At 41.8% G+C, this 20,463-nt stretch overlaps 1 protein-coding gene across 1 annotated transcript in view; it reads right to left on the bottom strand.

The window, feature by feature from the left end:
- MCUB (mitochondrial calcium uniporter dominant negative subunit beta) overlaps window positions 1–8,831 on the bottom strand; it is a 42,336-nt gene extending 33,505 nt beyond the window's left edge. Inside the window, exon 1 of the mRNA XM_058803915.1 lies at window positions 8,643–8,831. Within this exon, the coding sequence (XP_058659898.1) occupies window positions 8,643–8,741 (99 nt within the window). The 5' untranslated portion in view covers window positions 8,742–8,831. The remainder of the gene's footprint in view (window positions 1–8,642) is intronic.
- Window positions 8,832–20,463: the final 11,632 nt, after the last annotated feature.

The following is a 20,463-nucleotide window of genomic DNA, read 5'->3' as shown; positions in this document are numbered from 1 at the left end:
GGTCCAGCATTCAGGTCAGCAAGACCACTAACTTCAGCTTCTCACACAGCATTTCTTTATTACAGATATATAGCTTCTATTTGGTTTATATTTTTGTTTGTAAAGAATTCTTTAAGCTTATTTCCTTGTCTAGGGAAGGGCAGAGACAGTATCTGTACGAAACAAAGCTGAACTACATTGTGGTTATGCACTGGGTTTGCCACCTTCTCAAAACACTTTTAGACAGTCCAGCCCATCCTTATTGCAATTAACCTGTTAAAACCACATACCTCAGGCTAGCCAAAACCTGTGCCCCACTCCCAGATGAATCATCACCTCTACCCAGCTCAGCCGGGAGACTATCCTGCTGCTACAGCCTCCCTCCATCCCTGTCAGTGCATCCTCCTCCACAGGGGCCACAGCTACAAACCCACCCTGTGCTAGGTCTGCCCCTGGATCAGGAACCCTGTGGTGGCCATGTCCTCCTGGAGGGACTCCAGCCTCCAGGGGCTGCCTGAGTGTGGGATCTCAGCACCTCAGGACTGAGGTGCAGAGAGGCCAAGACCACCCTTGGGGGGCTCGGGAGTCCTGGAATGTTGCCAGAAGTGTCTGGTGGCTGGACTTTGATCCTGCACAGGAGACGACACCTGTATGAGGATGGGAGGAATTCACTGGGTGAATGGTGAAGGGATAAGTTAATTAGAGTGTAAGACACAGGGTTTAGGAGTTCTGTACAGGGGGGTCTAAAGAAGTAAGATGGAGGAATTGGGGCGTGTCCTGTTCTTCTTCTTCTTCTTCTTGGCCTCCATCTTCTGTGGTGATGTTGGCACTTTGGGATTGGTTATTACTGGTTAATAAGGGTAAAAGGTATTGTGGAAAAATAATAAATATTGTGTAAGTAACTTTGAGTATAAAGATAGGTGACCGCCCCGGGGGCTTGCAGTGTGCCCATGGCTGGCTGCTGTGCAGACCTCTGTCGGGCTGAAAGAAAATCTTTTAGATAAACAATTAATAAACACCGAGACCGAGAAAAGATCTGAAGTCTCTTCTTGTCCTTTGAAGCGTCGGCTCTTCAAGGCCATCCCTGGGCCTTTCCAGGCCACCTAGACAGCCGAGAAACCAACACCTGAGGAGCAGCTGAGGCCACAAAGGCCCCTAGAAGAGTGAATGCTGCTGTGCCTCAGGGGCCTGGCACCTTTATGCTTCTATTTAGAGCAAACATATAAAGGTGTTTTACAGAAGCATTCCTACCACACATAGCACAATGGAAGGTGCTCACAGCTGTGCAGTCACAGGCAGAGAGCAGCTGGTTCAAACAGCCAGTACAGAGTATAAATAACAGTTTGCATGAGAAGGTGCAGAGAGGGTCAGGTCAGGCCCTAGAAGAAAGAAACCTCGAACAAACCCATAGGAATGTTGTTCTGTGAACATTTCAAGCAGAACCAGTGACCACATTGCACAAATAACCCTCATCTTGGAGCAGAACACTGGAACAGGTTGCCCACAGAGGCTGTGGATTCTCCCTCACTGGAAACATTCAAGAACCATCTGGATGCAATTCTGTGCCATGTGCTCAAGATGTCCCTTCTTGAGCAAGGAGGCTGGACCAGATGACCCCCTGTGGTACCTTCCAACCTTTAACATTCTGTGAGCTTTTCTTCACCACAGCACTCTGGCCAAAGTGATATCCTCGTGATATATGGAGTTTGATTTGCCAGGAAGAAAAGCAATGTAATTTTTCTTCCACTCTGGCAAACATACAATACATTTAAGGATGCTTCTGCGATCTCCAAATCAATTAATAGTCACTTTAGTTTTAGGTAACAATGGAAGGTGCTGGGAAGCTGAAATTGCTGCCTACTTTGCAGATAAACAAAATAGTCTTAAAAGGATACAGTTTATTTCTCTCCATCTGACAGGAATGTGAGGACTGAAGTAATTTTGATCAAAAATGATGAGAGAGTAAATGTGAAAACAACTGCTTCAAAACTGTTTTCAAAGTTGTTCAAAATCTGAAGGAAAAAAGTAAATTATATATTGCCTTGTGTATAACGTACTCGATTTTTCTGTCCCTTTGAAGATGCACTGCCTGTGTTCACGACGATAAATTCAACTCTTCTAAAGGTATAAACGTCACATTTATAGAGTAAACATCTTTTTTCCATTTCTATTTGAAGAAGTACTGAGTATTTCCTGATCACTAAGGGGAGGTTGTGCTTGCCAGTCCTCATCACACAGGCACAAAGCCTTTTGTTTATCCATGCCCTGACTGCTGACAGTGGCCTGCCTACACCCAGCCTCACTTGAACAAAGGAGAATTAGTTCATGGACAAAAGCCACCATCCTTAGTAGGCAGGCAGCCCAACAGTGTTCACTTTAACCTCTCTTCTTCAGCTGCTGTGCTACAGAGTCATTCTGACATGAGGGATTTATTTCCCTAACAATGGACCTGACCTTCAGAGTATAGATCCATGCTTTCCCAACACCTGAATGGCAGGAATTTCTAGGGACTCAGGCATGAGCTGAGAATGGAACATGTCACAACAAATAACCTGCAGGCCTGAAAATTGTCCCCCTCTCAGCCTCCCAGTTGAACTGTGCAAGTTCACAGAACAAACAGTTAACTTCAATTCATTGCTGGGCTGCTCAGATCTGCTCTGAGATACAGAAACAACCAAGTGAGTAGTCACATGAATGGCAGAAGTGACCTTATAAAAAGCCACCTCTTTCCTATGCAAACCTAATGACCAGGCTATTATTCAGTATCTTGACAGCAAGACAGAGAATGAGACAGAAACACAGAGAACCTGCCTCTCCCTTTCATCTTTCTGGGAAAGAGCAAAAGAGATAAGAAACCAACCCAGAGCAAGAGCTGCTGATACATGCCCTTTGCAGACACTTAGTTAACACCATATCATAAAAAGGCACAGAAGTGACCATGAGGCAGTTCAAGGCTCAGAAGAGTTTACTGCCTTCTCAGATGGAGGGACTTCCCCACCATGAGCCACCCAATGAGAAATTCACCTTTGATGCTGTTTCCTAAGAACGTCTTCAGGATGAAGACGATCCTAAAGAAAGCAAGCCCAACTCAAGCACAGCTACTCCATTCATTTTCCTTCAGATCATTCTGCCTCAGTGGGAAGGGGGAATTGAAAATTTTGCTGTTTAACTAGATGTTGAGAACCAGGTGTGCTGTTTGCTTCCTCTCTGATGCCAAAAGTCTCACAGTGTAAGGAGCACTTCCAGAGGGGAAAGCCTCAGTACAAAAAAAAGCAAAAACCAAACCACAAACATCTCTATTTCCCTTTCTCTCTTCTCCTACCCCTTCAGAAATTAAGGTATTATAAACTCTAGGACAAGGTCTACATTTTTGCCCTATAAGCTCTCAAACACCAAAATGTAAAAAGAAAAAAAGAATTAGAAGAGACTCGTATTCTTAAAATACAGTTTGTCAACAGCCTGAAGTGCTCAGCACTTCAGTGATTTGTGGTAAATCTTCAGAGCATCTCAGACACTTGCAAAGCAATTTTCTCAGACATCCTCTAGAGGTTTAGTATTATTTTTTTTGCAGGTATAAAGATTGTGAGTGAAGTCTTTCAGCACACTTGCTAAGAGTGCTAAAAGGAACAGCGCCAGACTTAGCTTCATCTCAACAAAAAACTTATAATTACAGCACTGATTGTGTGATCACAGCATACCCTGCAAATGAAATTACAGCATCATTTTCTGTCATCTGTTTTACTAATCATGGAGCACCCAATACGGGTGGGTCACCCTATGACTATTTCTATCCCCATTCTAAATTAAATATTTTTTTAAAGTCACTATCAACAGGAAGTAATATAAATTTTCATTTTCCTTTACAACAAACCTGTTGAATATATTTGAAGTAATGTACTTCCCAAACTTTGGGAAGCACAGTCTGTACTCTACACTCCTATGTCATGCAGGACAAAGCTCTTCAAGAAATCTGTTTAAAAATAATACAGATTTTGCTATGGACAATAACGTTAGACCAGCATTTCAGTTTTCTTTACACTTCCTGCAGCATCACAGAGCCTTGACTTAGCACACAAAAGCTCTAACTTCCTTAGGCTTGTGATGCTGAAGAGAATGACCACATTCTTTCCAGCCTTCCCAGAGCTGGTTTTCATTTCCTTTCCTTAGGAACTGCCATATTCACACAATCACCAAAGACACACATCTGCTGACATTCAGAGTAGGCAAAAAAAAGCAACACTATGCAAGAAAAGCTGATTTGATCTACACATTTCAATTAGCTGCTTTTATGTCAATTGCCCCACTGGGAAACAACACCAAGAATTTGAAGTCTCACTGTTGAGGAGTGTTTCAAACCCTGAGTGAGGCTGTTTTCTAGAAATTTCCCAAACCTCTAAGGGAATGAGTGTCTTGCAGGTAACTGTATGTGCACACACAAGAGTATCTCACAGGCCACTGTGTAACTACAGCATCTGCACTGGAGAGAGAAGGCCCAGCAAAACAGTTCATGGGAGTATCTGCAGAAGTATAGAGATTAATTTCTGTACTATATATCACATCTCTCCCCAAAAGTGTATTTATCAGGGAAAATAGCCATCTCCCAGCTGCCAGACGAGAAGAGACAACAGCAAATGACTAGCAGCCATTCCCAATGCCACCCTGCTATTCTGGCACAGACACAACAGCAAAGTCAAAAAAATGAACTTGCTGAGATGGGAAAATTTTTTGCAGCAGAAGCACCAGAGATCTTCTAAATAGGTTTTTCTAAGACATTCAGAAATTAGTATTTGAAAGAGTGAACAGTGCTTCCATAAACAAACAGTTCAGCAGTTTGTATGTTTTTGTTGATATATGCCAGTATGAGCAGGGGGTTTTTGTTTAGGAAAGAAGATTTGGATCAACAAGCTAACTTTTGTTGTGCCAGGCTTTCAAAGCGGAGGAAAGACAAGGGAAAACACGCCCAGCGGCCATAAATTACTCCCAGTTCTTGGCTCCAATTAGATATCAATTTCCAAAGGACTTGAGTGGGCTGAAAATAAAAAGTAGGGACTCAAACCACATTTATGTGAAATATTTGGTTGCATAAGATATTCAATGACAATCTGCTTCTCTGTAGTTGCCTGGGATGTCCTGGCGTTGCTGTCTGTCAGAATATCTTAGAAATCACAGCAATGGGTCATATGCAAAAGAGAAAGAGGCAAAATTAAAAACCTCCATGGGAACATCCTGTGGCTATTAAGGACCCATTCAGATCCTTGCTTATAAGATTGTATAAAACAGACAAACTGGATAGGTGTAATGCTAGGAGAATTATGGTGATTTGAGACTAAGAATTACTATAAAAACTAACAGGAAGGACAGGAAAAAATTGAAGCTAGTCTGAGGAACTGGGTAGTCAAAAATTTACCACCTGAAAGCACTGAAAAAAACATTTTTTGACAGATAGGGATGACGTTGGGAACTGACCAAAAAAAAAAGCCCGAAAACAAAACCCTCACTACTCTGCTTTCTGCAGATAAACCCAATGACTCTCCTACTGGCTGCAGTTTGCAGCTAGTAAGAAAATTCCCCTCAGCAACAAGCATATGTAATATCCCAATCAAGGAAGAAAATAAATCCATAATGTTTTTCACAGAAACCTTTGCAATTTGCTCTTGCCAGCTTACACACGATCTTTCCCCTTGCCAATATATTCCAGAGGCACAGTTTTAAGAGAATTTTGTGCATAGAAATGGAATGTATTCTGAATTAATGATGCTAAATAAAGGTACATTTTGAAAACAATTCAAATTTTGCCATTTTACTTCTCTCACTAATACTTGCTCAAAGCAAGCGCTGCCTTTTGCAGAGGAAATGTCACGATTCCAGCACCTTCACACAGGATAAAAACAGTTTTAGCAAGACACAGGGCTGTGTGACTGCAAAGAAACCTGATTTTAAGCTAAGAAAAACCCTGTAACCCAGACTTCTTCATTTTCCATGGTTGCCACCCATCCTGAGTGATGCAGGCATGCTGGTAGAGATCTCCATAGCACAGACTAAACTAGAAATTTCACTTACGTGAATGGCCATAAAAAGAAACACAATTTTAGACCAGAAGGATTCAGCACTATGGAGAAATTAACCAGGGCCATCTGAAAAAAAAATAAATTAAATCCAGTCCCTTCAATGTTTCCTGGCTTAAAAGATTTATGAATTAAAATAAAACAAAAAACAAAAACCAGAAAAACCACAAAAAAACACCCCAAACAAACAACAAAACCCCCAGCAATTAAAAACCTTGATTCTGTGTAAACAAATGCATTCTCCACTGAGATATGGCAAGGGGAGATATTCCTCACAGAGAACACTGTAAGCAGGGCATTTCTTTCAGCGTGAGCTGCAGGAGTTAAAACATGCAAGTCAAGAGGAAGCAAAAGAGCTGGCAACCTTTAGGTTTTACCACGTGCAAAATAACTGCAGAATTACAAATCTGGGACTCCAGCAAAATGAACTGCAGCCTTTGGGGAACGAAATTATGTGTAATAAGAATGCCTGGCCAAAGAATACAATATAATATGCTTCAATTACTTTGAAAAACTGCCTATGCTGCTAAGCCCTTTTCTCTTTTGCACACAGCCTGCTGTCCAGATTTCTCCCACATTCCTGTCAAAGCACCAATCCCAGGACATTCCAGGCAGCTAGAGTCTGTCTAACAACTAATCACTTTAAATACAGAAAGACCCACCTAAAAAAACCTTCAATTTTACAAAATGCAGAATTTGTACAAGCATCCCTCTGAAAGGCAAAGCAGCTAATGACAGCTTTAGGAAGAGCTGTAGTTCTTGTTTATAAGTGGAGCTGAGAAGCTAATGATTAATGACACATCTCCTTAGGACAGAAATCCCTGCTGTACTCCTGCAAACCTGAAAAAAATTACATTGAATTAGCAATAATGGTGCATTTATCCCCACAGCTGTGTATTTATTAGCCAAAACCACAGCACACAAACACACTGTGCATTCACACACCTGCCCATCAACACCTGAGTACTTGCAGTATGTGATGACCAAGTGCACATCCTACAACCTGGGGTAGCCACTGAAATACCACCGCCAGCTTTACGACTGGAAACTCCAGTCAAGGCCCCAAAACACACAAGGGCAGACTGATTCCCATCACCAAACACAGCATCAAAGAAGCCGCAGAGACCATAAAAAGTATTGTATATTGATTTGTTCCAAAAATCTCCACTCATTAAATAAACCAAATCTTGTATTAAACACTTTTCCCAATTAGATTTTTCCTCACCATTACAACATCTCTCTGCTTCACCTATTTGATGCAGGAATTTAATTCCCAATGCATGTCACCGTCGTTCCATCCCACAAAGTAACAGACACGATCATTTTTTGCTCTTTCTTATTATGATAGTGGTGCCAAAGTAAGAGCTTTTCCTCCTCCACCTCCTCCTTCTCCTCTCATTTTTGGTGTCTCCTCTCAGAGCTTTATCAGCTTTCAGCCTAGATTTAGAGCCTTAGAAAAGCACGAAGCTTGTCTGCAAAGCAGTACCCTGGAGAAGTCAGAGGTGGCAAACTGAATAGGTGGTGTCAGTGTGAGCTGAATGACAATGCAAACGCTCTCAGCGAGTAAAAGGTGTTTGCAGCACCCCCTGCTAAGACCTCAGAAGATAAAGGAGGCCAAATCAATATTTATCTTAAATTCCCTACTTAGATGTCCTCATATACAGCCATGAGAAGGCAAAGAAGAGCTATTCGCATTAAGCGATGAGGGGCAAATTAATGCAATGGAATTTTTAATAGGCTTTTCGAATAGTTTGAGAAAAAAAAAATACTGGGGAAAAGTAGAAAGTTCATTTCGTGCAACTCCACTCCACCCACTGCCGCAGGTTTCGAGACACGGGCTATGGAAGCTGCTCAGTAAGAAGCGCCAAATCGCCCTGGACTTCCTTCTGTCACCGCACACACCCCAGCAACTTCCTTGCCATGGGAGGGCCCCGGGCACAGGGACGGGCTCTGTCCTGCTCCACCACAGCAGTATCTCCAGGCATACACACGGCGTATCTATTGTTCAGAACCTCAAAAAAAGGACTGAACTGCCTCCTCTCCCAGCAATTAGGAGTCGCTCAGGACTCTTAATACCACACTGTCCTATGCACCAGCAGATCTTTAAATCCATCGTGCGTCTGTTTGCCTGTATTGTTCCTAATTACAGAACCTCTGGGACTTCCGAAACCCCGGAGAAACTCAAGGCAGGAGGACTTCAGCACTTCACGTACAGGGCAGAAGCAGCAGCACCGCGACAGCCCGCAAGAGAAACTTTTTGAGCACTGGCGTTTTACTCCTCACTGTTTACAGAGCAGCCCGTGAGTCACCCGGGGCAGAGCCCCCGGCTCCTGCCGCCCGTGAGTCACCGCGCCGCGCCGGGCACGGCCCGGGGCGAGCGAGGGGAGCGCCGGAGTCCCGCAGCCCGTGGGGAGCGACGAAGCCCCGCGGCCCGTGGGGCCCCAGGCCGGCCGGGGGAACACCTGCCCCAAGCGCGGTCCCCCTGCGCCCCCGCCGCACCCCGGGGCAGAGGCGGGCGAGGCGCCAGCAGCCGTGAGGGGTAATTCCGCCTCTTCCTGCCGCCGTCCCGCGGGGATCCTCGCCCGCTCCCCGTCTTACCTGAGGCGCCGAGGGCGGCGGGCAGCCATCCCGCCAGCCCAGCAGCCCCGGGAGCTGCCGCCTGCCGCCGCGCAGCGCCCTGCCCAGCCCCGCTAGCATGGTCCCGCACCTCCGCCTCCTCCTGCCCCGGCGGGCTCCGGCCCCTGCGGCCTGCGCCTCGGGCCGGGCAGCGCCGTGCCGCGCTGGGCGTGGGCGAGACCGAGCGCGGGGAGCGGGGGCGGCTCCGCCGGCGGCTGGGGCGCTGTGTGCGCCTTCCCCCAGCCCCTTCCCGCCCGCCGCCGGAGGGGCCGGGCCGTGCCGGGCTGTGCCGCTCCCTCCGTCCCGCGGCTCGGGCGGTCCCCGGCGGCGGCGATTCGCTGCTGCCCTCGCCCCGCCGTGCCCAGAGCCACGGCCTTGGCTTACAGGTGCTGCTGGCACCCCTCCTCCGCGTCGTTCTTCTTCTTATAACTGAAACAGGTTGTCCATTAAAAAATACTGAAATGGGCATTAATGCCTGTCTTACCAGAACATATGGCTCTTCTGTCGCCGAGTATTGCCTTTTTCTTTTTTTTTTTTTTTTTTTTTTTTTTTTTTTTTTTTTTTTTTTTGAGGAACGGGACTATCGCTGCTCCTGGGTTTCAGTGAAATAAACACATTCAGGTGCCAGAGAAATGAACAGCAAAGCAACGGAACACGCTCTCGTAGTTTCTGTGAGAGTTAGAGCAATTAGCAAGGCTCAATGTTTTCCTGTTCAGTCATTTGTTGGCTCTCACCTGCATGCTCACAAACACAGCTTTTCATGTACACTACAAACCGCTGAAGCACATCAGACCCTCGGCACTGCATCAGGGAAACGTACCGGGAAGCTTTGTTGTGTTCCTCTGCTTTCTCCACCCTTCATGGTGTTCCTCCAAAGCAATGCTGCACAAAACAAAACTTTCCCTGAGGATGAGGAAAGGATCTTAGAAAATGAGCTGCTGTAGAGCTGAAAGTGCCACTGTCGCAGAAAAAGTCTGCAACTGCACACTTGATGGTTTAAGAGGACTAAATAAGTCCCCACTTGCGTTCATCTTCTGAGCTCTGGAACAGAAACTTCCAGCAGCTCAGACCTGAGGTCACGCAGACATTCACTCACATTTCAGGGCCACTGTGATCTGTTAAAATGAATGTGATCCCAGGAAACAGTGGAAGAGCAGCTGTGCTGTTAGCAGGCAGTGGCTCCCAAAGGCAGCAATTTGTGGTACAATCACTATTGGTATTTACTGTAGCAAAAATTCTCTGAATTTTTTTAATAATTTCCCTTTACAAAACTAAGAGTTAATTTCTCAACCTTATGTACCTTATTGCATAATTTATATTAGGATCCATAAAGTTCCCAAAGGTGAAATAAGGATTAAATGGTTAGCTATATTAATTTAGGATGTAATATTTATGGTTTTATCAAGCAAAGGTAATTAAGCCATGGCAACTGGTTTTCTTCCTTTTTTTTATTTTTTAATACTTCTACTACACAATGATGGGTTTATCAAAGTTATCTTCTTTGGAGAGGAAAAGCAATGTCAGTACTAGAAAACATAATTTAATTTTGGTCATTGTTCAATGCTGTATTTATTTTTTGTACTTTGGTTTCAAGTGTTGATAAGGAGCAAAGAAGCACTGATGCTCGCAGGAGCTTGTGGATGTTAACTTATGGAGTGGACTGGGAACCAAGGCTTATGTTTTTATATACAGGCAGGAGAATTAAGAGAACATTAGTCACTGCTAAGTTTAAAAAGGTGACTTTGATGCTTTGAAAAACCTATCCTAAATTTACCTTTCACACCTGTGCAAGTGTTTCATGAGGCAACTCCTGCTTTTCTGGCTAAGCAACATGTTTTGTGTCTTACAGTTTCCACTGTAAATACTCCCTGTTCACTGTAACTTAGTTGGGTTTTTTAAAATGATATCTCAAAATGCATTTTCTTGTAGTTCAGGTCTAAATTAATGTGATATATAACCAACACTTGATAAAGAAAACTCTACATAAAATTATCATTGTATTTATCTGTTCATAGCCACTGAATACCATACAAATAAAAATTGCTGTGAAACATCACTGTGGTCACAGACACCATTAAAATGCCTATACAATGGAGTGAAAGGCAATGTTTCTTGAGTGTAACTGCTAAAACAGGGCCTCAACCTGTGTGAGTTTTAAGTGTCTCAAAGTGTGTTCAAGTGGGATAACTTTTTAGAATGACTTGCTAGTTCCCAAATTTTTGCCTGTTCCACTCTCCCTCCGATGCTTACAGTAGTTGGTAACAAGAAGTTAAATTATATTAACCTGCAACTATCTTTGAAGGAGTTTTCTTGTTCTGTGAGGTGCAGATTCATCTCTTCCCTTCTGGTATCTATGTGCTCTGCCAAGTAGAAACAGCACTTCAAGGGAAGTGACTTTCGGCATGCACAGCATCCGGGTTCTCTTCATATCATGCAGACATAACTGACCTCAGATCCAATAAGAAAATTACTAGGAAAGCAAGCAGATTATTACAGACTTAAGACTTATGTTTCAAGTTATATTCTCAGGGATATTTTTTAAAGACAAAGCTATTAACTAAAATAAAGCCAGAGGGAGTTCTAGGGAAGCCTGAAGCTAAGGGGAATAAGAGGGATTGCTGGTGCTTCCAAGTGGAGAGGGGTCTGTCTTATAAGTTTCATAAATTTCAAAATCAACTTTAAGATATGACAGAAGGACACAGATAACCTTCTGAATTAAAAAAAAAAAAAGTTTTTCCTGTGCCAAATAGCAAGCCAAGAAGAGAGTCCTAACATGCCTCACCAACTGGATTGCCAGAAACGTGGCTGCAAGAGCAGAGATCCCCACCCTCACCACAGGGAGGAACGTGACTGAAGGTGATGTGCATTATATTTCAGATATGTACAGAAAGGAAAGGCACACAGACTAATTACAGGGTGATCACCTTCATTAGCCAGCTATAGAAGTCCAATGACAAATTGGATCAGGACCCCAATTATAGGATGGTGTTCCCACCTCTCACTGAAACAAATATGATCAGAAGTAACTTCAGCCATGATTACAGGGAAGCCAGATCCCTTTTCCTTATCCTCTGACTTGTTTTGTTCATCACAGTTCTTTAAATGCTTCCGTTTTTTGTTCATGTGTACTTTTCCAGAGCTGGTGGGTAAGGGAGAGATAGCAGAAAAAAATCTGATGACAAGACTTAAAAGTCCCCCAACAATACCAAACTCACAGCAGAAAGTTTGAAGCTCTCCCTCTAAGGCTATTCTATTCTATTCTATTCTATTCTATTCTATTCTATTCTATTCTATTCTATTCTATTCTATTCTATTCTATTCTATTCTAGTCTATTCTATTCTATTCTATTCTATTCTATTCTCCTTCAGTGAGCAGGATTCAGCATACTCCGAGGACAAAATTTTCCAATGCCTCTTACTTGAAAACCAACAGCTACAGGTTTTTCTTTTCAACTCTTGCACACTACAGCTCAAAACAGAGAATGAAATTACATAGAATAAAGTTCTGAGATATCTCCCAAAAAACATGTCTATACTCAGATTTATCCTGCATAAAGTTGCTGCAAAATCTTTCCTCTTCAGCAGCAAATATGAGGTAAGATCTCAAGCCTTGCTTGCAGAACTCCAGGTAAGGTCTTTACAAGTAATTAGTAAACAGCCTGAATTTTCCCAAAAGTCTCAAGACTGAAACCCAGACTCCTATATTTTTCATGAAGAGGGGAGCACTTCTGGACATGGTATCAGCAATGTGCCAGTCAGTGTAAAGACAAGACTTTTTCACCAGGGGAAAATTATGTTCTCTCCCATGGCACAGAGCAAAAAATCTCTCTTCAATGTATAAAAGAAGAGCTCATTGCAAAACATTACCTCTGCCAGTACTAATATACTAGTCCTCCTGCTCTAATAGAGTGAGATGAGACCTATCACCACCTGGCATAGAACACAAACAAAAGGTCTGTATTTTTTATAGAGCAGGGGATCATGCCAGTAAGATTTCCTAAATAAACTGCTGGAAGGCATGATATCACACGGGAAAATACCTGGGCTCCAGTTACAGAGAGAAATTCTTACTCAAGGCAGAAGTGCTTAGAGGTGAAGGTTCATAAAATACACTTTTATTACAGAGTTGCCAGGCTGTCCAAATAGTACTGGAATATTAAGTCAGTACAGCAGAGACCTGAGTCATAATTAAAGGGAGATGGCATCATTTGCAATCATTGATTTTTCCTCCCTCTTCTGAGTATTTTTACTGTGTGTCCCCTTTTATTTAGACTTTCTGATATGCTTCCTCTGGCTTGTAAATATATCTTTGAAGTGGTTGCATGGCTGTGGATGGAGGGAGCTGGTGGGATAGTGGGGAGACAGGGCAGAATGTCCCCTCTGGCTGCCACTGCACAGGGAAATTAGCCTAATCTGCCTCAGGAGCCACAGCTCCAGGAAGAAACACACAACAAACATGCCAGAAAGATATGAGTGGAGATCTCCCATTTCGAGTTTCAGCTCTGGAGCCATTCCAGGCCCAGCTTGTGCTCAAGGCATCTGTCATCAGACAGCAGCAGCACGATGGAAAATTCAGCTGTTTCCTTTTCCCTGGCTAAACCACAAAGCAGAGCTTTGGCTGCTTCCAGGCCTGGCTCCTTCTGCACCACTCTGCCAGAGACAGAGCTCAAGTCTTTAGCCTGGCACCTGCAGTATCAAAGAGATCACAGAAAGTGGTTTTCCCCACCCAGGCAGCCTTAATGACCTACACTACACCTGAAAGACTGATGGCTTAAAACGTGAGAACAAACAAATTTAATGTCATCAGTGCTGGATAGGAAACAACAGCTGTCCAGAGCAGAGCACAACCCTTGTGGTGAGGGCTCCTCAATGAAACCTCTGCCTAAGCATTCCGTGCTAGTAACTGGGAGTGGTAATGGCTATGCACAGGTCGACACACATCACTCAAATACACAGAACAGGGAAGCACGGGGAAAGAGGGGAACTGGAAGAAACACTTCACAGTCCAAACCTGCAAATAGCAGTAACAAATGACTCCTCAAAGTAAACATTAATTATACCAGAGAAAGTAATGCACAGCCACAGCAGCATGTTCTTTTTGTTAGTTTGCATTAAGTCTTTTCACACTAGTAATTGCAAATGACCACCAGAGCTGAGCACAAACTCCCTGAGTCACAACCATCTTCAGTCTAAAAATTCTGACATCCTGTTTTATGCAAACACTCAGGGATCTGAGTATCCACTCCAAGCCCCATCCCTTCCCAGGACATTGAACTCCATCTTCCTGTTCTGCAGAGCTTATTTGTGCAATTGTTTCAAGGGTTTTTGCAGTAATATTCTTGTTTGGGTAACAGTCCTCCCTCCCTTCAATGTGGTATAATGTTGTCTACCCTGTTACTGTTTTAGGCTGAGGAAGAAGGGCTGCCAGAAGCATAGTGTTTGAGAGAAGGCTGACTCCTAAGATATTTTACATTTGATTCACGTAAAATTCACAAGCTGAAGCTGAAGGACATTCCTAGAAGTTCTAACTCCTGCTTCAAGAGGTCTTGCAGTCACGCCTGGACCTTTTCTACAACATGCAGTTTCTACACATACCTACAAGACTTCAGTAACTTACAGGGTTTCTTTTAAGGAAAGTGCTAAATTTTGAATGAGTTGAAAAAGTCTTTCTCCAGTTTTAGTAAACTGCCATTGAGGAGGGCTGAGAACTCACAGGTTTCTCTTTTGGGGGATTTCTTATTTGGGGTTTTTTTGGGGGGGGGGGGCAGGGGGGTTTGGTGGTTTTGGGATTTTTTGGGGTTATTTTTGTGGGGGGTTTTTTGGGTTTTTTTGGGGGGTTTTTTGGTTTTTTTTTTTTGTTTGGTTTGGTTTTTTGTTGTTGTTTGGTTGGGGTTTTTTGTTTTGGTTTTTTTTGTTCTAAATTTCTCCATGAAGCTAACACAGAACTTATTTTTTATAACAAAAGCACACTTGCTTATTTAAAGACATGGGTATTACTGGTTAACCAAGTTTGTGGTAACAAAAATTCAGGATGAAAAAGAGTAGAAAAGGGAAAAGGCTGGTGATACCCACCTTCATGTAAATCAGCTCATGCAACATTGTTTGTGATAGCTTGCGTAGTAACCAGGCACTTATGTCAAGTATAATCCTAAGAGGTGGTGTGGAAAGACAAATGAACATGCCATCAGAAATTTAAACATACTGAGAAACTGAAAGCCACAGAAGGCAAATTAAGTAGAAGACTGAAGAGGGTACTAAAGAAAGAAAAGTATAAAGCAGCTTGCTACCTCTTGTCCCCAGTTCAGGAAGCTACAGAACATTTGGAATCTTTCAGAAAGAAGGAAAAAATATAATTTTCTCCACAGGTAATTATATTGCAGAATCACCCATTAGAAGAAATTACTCAGTCTAAGGTCAAGAATACTCAGTTACTCTCATAAGCAAAAATGCTGACAGGGTTTTACCTATGCAGCTGATCAGGTAGAGAGATGCATCTCAGGGTAGGACAACTTACACACGAGGGATTTCTCATGTTTCACGCCGACCATCGGATACCATCCCTGCTAAAGGAGACAGGATGCTGGGGCAGGTGGATGGGCAGCGCTGCTTGATGCTCCAGCTGCAGCCTGACAGGGCAGGAGCAGCTCCAGAGCCCTCAGGCTGCTTTTCCCAGGGCTGTGTCCCTCCTGCCGAACCGATCCCGCCGCACTGCTGGAGATGCCGGAGTCCACCTTGCATGGGCAGCTTCCACTCTTCTTCCAGGAACTTAAAAAGTTTCAAAACATGTTTGGAAGGCTGAAAGATTTGATGCTTGCTCTCCAAGAATAAATTACACTTTCATGTACATGGTTTAGTAATTTGAAATAATAGCTTTGATGAGGGAAAAGGGAAAACTTGCAAACTCAAATGGCTTTTTATTTTGAATGAACATGTAAGGCACTGTGAAATACAGCCAGATTGTAAGAAATGCCTAAACATCATCATCTGGATAGGGAAGCACCAATCTTTCAGAAGCTCTGCATGTGCTCAGTAAGCTGGATGAGGACATGTACCAGTGATTCCAGTTTTACTTCTGGCCTCTCATAAGCTCTACTTCAGATAATGAAGACATCATATTCTGCTGCTGAAAAGAGCAGAATGAATTCCTTAGCTACAGACGACTTCCACATATTTTATTACTTTTTTTTCCCTTTCTCTTCAGCATTAGGTCATCAGGTATTTTTTAGTAGTCTTTTGTATTCTTAGAAGCTGAGACTTGAAGCCTGCAGAACTTTTTGAAAGCATTGTATCTACAGAAGTTATTAACAGAAGAAAGTATTTTCCTAAATAGTATTTTCTCCACCCAAATGAAGATCTAACATGAAATAATTTGTTAATTTTTAAAGCATATTTTCAAACAATATGAGAATAACATTTCCAATGGTTAGCAGATTACCAAGATGGCTAATTATCACCAACTGTTTCTCATACTTGAGGATTGTTATGCCAATAAATACTTAACTCAAGAATCCCACAAAGCCTCAGTGTCTTGCAAGTGGAGACTTTCTACTCACATCAATAAAGAAGTATTATACTTGTTAACCAAACAGTACTTCCTTCCAACACTCTTGACCTTTGTGAAATTGACACTTTTCTTTTAATGGTAGCATGATTAAGGGTGTAATTCGAGATCTGTATTTGATGATGCCTCTAGGGCAGGGTTCTCTTAACATCTGAAAAAGATAAAATAAAAGCCTCAAACGTAGATTTAAGTAAATAAAAACCAGAAAATCACAAAGGTAAACAGATGCAAGAAAATGAAATTTTAATCCTTTCTCCATTTAAGAAATATTTAATAGGTTGTGAAATACTTCCAGGAGTTCTGCCACTTCCCCTATTTATCTTCTATAGAAGTGTGCACAGACTGAAATCCTGTGCATGACTGGTACTGCTAATTAGGCAGCTCCTTTTGCTAAGGTCTGCCAAAGGAAAGTAAGAAGAAATTCTGTGTAATATTTACTTTTTCCTAGTTATCAAAACTGCAGAGGAAAAATATCAAAGGCCTTGCAAGTGGATTGAAGCATAAAATGAAGAAAGACCTATTATGTAGTTATTTGAATTGTCATTGTTGTTGCAATAATCTTTTACATTATGGTAATCATGTGAGAATTCTCTTGATACACTCCAGAAAGTAGAAATGCCTTTGGATTTTTCCATGGAGAGGAATCATCAGTATCTCGTGAGGAAAAATAAAATGTTCTCAAAAGAGACTTCAATCCCAGTTTTTTGCAAAAGCTGTAACTGCACTTTTCCAGATCCCTGAATTTGAATATGATGTAACATCAGTTTAAGTAAAGACATGGAAGACTGCTAGAAATTGTTTTCTTTTTTTTTTTTTAATTTTAGAGGCTGAGAGGTAAAGAAATTGCATCAATAAATCATTACAGTTTGCCCATTTCCTTTAAAATTCCCAACACAAATCTACCAAAGATCCTGGTATGCTAAAAATCAGAAGTATCTGTGATTCTAATTATATTCTACCTCCTTTATGAAAATCTGAGATGCAACAGGGCATGTAAAACCCTCTCACACTTTTTTAGAACTGAATAAACTACCAGAAAATACTATATAAAAATTTAACATGTATTAAAGTATAAAAAACTGCTTTTAAACAAAACATCATTTAAGTAATGTTTACATAGTAACAGATACATATTTGGGGTATTGCATCAGTTCTCTGCCAGCTAAGCCTCAGACCTCCCCATTCCCCACACTGGCTACCGAATTTCTGCAGGGTTACATCCTGCCTGCAGAGACAAATACAGTCCAAAACTTCCAACTGCAGAAATCAGTGACTGAGGTTTTATTAGTTCCTCATTTATCCACTTGTGTCCCATACCTTGAAACTTCATAATAAAATTCTTAAAATCTACTTGATGTGAAAAAACTTGACTCCACATTTAACATTACTGAAGAGCTCTTGGCTCTCAGGATTACAAACAACTGATTTTGGCTTTTTACAAACCAGCCATAACAAAACTATCATTTCAGTATTGACACAATTTACAGAAAGCCAAGGCAAAACAAAATTACCTGCCCCAGTTATCTTTTCTTCACTGCCATGAGAAGAGCTACACCAAGATTAATAAATAGGTTTATTTCTAATAAGCTTAAGAACAAAAATAAAAAATTGAGTTCAATAACACTTCTTAGGGAGCTGCATCACATGTCCTACCATTGTAAGAGCTTCATGGGCTCTAATTTCTCCCACAAGAACTTCCATACTGCTTCCTAGGTAAAAGACATATTAGATGTTACATTGTAGAGCAAAGACATGAAAGGGATCCACACTGTCAGTACTTAAAATATTGAACATTCGAACTGATCTTACTTAGCTGGGAATCATCTTCCCTGGGAAATCTTAAATTTCTACTGAAACAGACATGCTTTATATTATGCAGTGTGGAAGACACTTAGGGAAAAGTTCAATTCCTAGAATGGCTAGAGAGCTACTTTGGGCAGTTCAGCATTTTATTAAAGCAGATGTCTTTTATCTCTTCTCCCAAACCTTACGTAAGTAGGCAATAAGCCTTGTTGAGCTTCACAGTACTTCCCCTGGTGGGATTAATCTTCAATCTGTATCTTCTGCTACAGTGGCGTGATCCAAGCCATTGTAAGAGAAATTGTCTGAGTTGGAAGGGACCAAGGCTTATCTGGTCTGACACCCCTGCTCAAGCAGGCTCATCCCAAGACACATGGCACAGGATGGCATCCAGATGGCTTTTGAATTATCTCCAGTGAGGGGGACTCCACAGCATCTCTGGGCAATGTTGTTCCAGTGCTCAGCCCCCTGCACAGTACGGAATTTCTTCCTTATGCTCAGGTGGAACTTCCTGCGCATTGGTTTCTGCCTGGTGTCTCTTGTCCTATTGCTGGGCACCACTGAGCAGAGCCTGCCTCCATCACCTGCACACCCTCCCTTCAGATACTCATGAACACTGAAGTCCCCTCTCAGTTGTCTCTTCTCGAGGCTGAACAGACCCAGCTCCCTCAGCCTTTCCTTCTGAGAGATGCTCCAGCCCCCTCATTGCCCTTGTGGCCTCTGCTGGACCCACTCCAGGAGCTCCATGTCCCTCTTGTGCTGAGGAGCCCAGAACTGGACACAGCACTGCAGATGTGCCTCACCAGGGCTGGGCAGAGGGGCAGGATCACATCCCTCTACCAGCTGGCAACGCTCTTCCCAATGCACCCCAGGATGCCATTGGCCTTCTTGGCCACAAGGACACCCCCAGGCTCATGGAAGGCTTGTTGTCCACCAGGACACTCAGGTCCTTCTCAGAGATACTCTTGCCATGCCTACAAATACTCTATTGATCAAAAGACTAAAATCAGTACCCTAAATCCTGAGATGTTTCAAATTCAAGATATTTCCATGAGACTATCTTGTTAAAATTTAAACGAAAAATCAGAATGGAGATGTGCTCTATCATTAATAAAAAAATAACTATATTCTCTGTGCTGTGTAATAATTTTACTGAACAAATAGCTCTAAAAATGTGGGTTTTTTTCATAATTTTTATATACAAAAACTATACTAGAAGAATAAAGCTTTAAGAAATTATTTTACAGAATATGTTGCAATTAATCATGGCATAACGTGTTCCCAGATATCAACACCAAACTCACAAATTAGAAGCATCTTCATGGAGCATTTGAAATGTTAACATGCTCTTCTCATCTTCACAAATACAAATGATTTTTAAGATGCCCCACTCTTCAGCAGCACTTAGCTTTCACCCAATGCACATTACTTTACAAACAAGCACTGAAATCCTGAAGGTCTGATTTCGGGACAACATTCAGCATTGCCTCAGATGTTTATTACATGATAAATTAATTTACTCAATGGAAAGTTTCTCTTCTGTAATTCTTTGGGTAACTTAAACACATTTAGATAAGGACAACACACAATATAAGGTATCTTCTCCAAACAATGAGTTTGTGCTAACATGCAGAGTAACACTACTGGCGCAATTTAACTGTTGTAGCTTTTAAAGCATTTGCAAACCATAGCTAGTACATCTTCTCCTTGAATATTTGATTCAGGGGCTAGAGCAGTTAAAATACAATGTTAGCATTTTCAAGGCTACATTAAATTAAAATGTAATCATACTAATAATAATTTACTTTTTTGTACCTAATTATTCTATTGTAGTCACATTTCATTAAACCAAATAGATAAAGTTCAGAAAACGAAGTATGATTGATTGTGCTTTATGAATTAATTCTAATGTGTCTCTAAAAGAAAGGCTGAAGAAAACCATCCCAAATTCACCAAACTGAAGAAATCTGTCATTAATCTATCAAAAAGCCCAAACACTTGAGTTACCAAAACATTAACAAGAATAAAGTTTCTGAAATACGCAAGTGTGATTACATTTTGAATTTTGTCATTTTAAAGCCTTTACTTTCACTGATGTAATGTAATTAATTTTTACATCCCTTCTTGTTTTTCCTTAGATCACAGCAGAATTCAAATCTACAAGTGTGAGTGATTTACCCACACTTACTCTAAATGGCAGACAACACAAGTTACAGAAACCTGGACCAAGACTACAGTAGTTATAAAATGCAAAACAAGGTTAAGAGATATGCCTTCTTTAGGAAAATACATTAGAAGGGGCTTAGGAACTCTGTATCAAAACTCATTTCAGGTTATGTGGTGTTTTTGAAGTAAGGTGGTAAACATGTTTTCTTCAATATTCAGTTTGGTAAGAGTTTAGCTGGAAAATTATTATAGTTGCATAAATATAAAACCACATGA

This window comes from Ammospiza caudacuta, chromosome 4 (assembly GCF_027887145.1).
Source record: "Ammospiza caudacuta isolate bAmmCau1 chromosome 4, bAmmCau1.pri, whole genome shotgun sequence".
NCBI lineage: Eukaryota > Metazoa > Chordata > Aves > Passeriformes > Passerellidae > Ammospiza > Ammospiza caudacuta.
The sequence above is the reverse complement of the archived record's forward strand: the minus strand, read 5'-3'. Positions and strand labels throughout refer to the sequence as shown.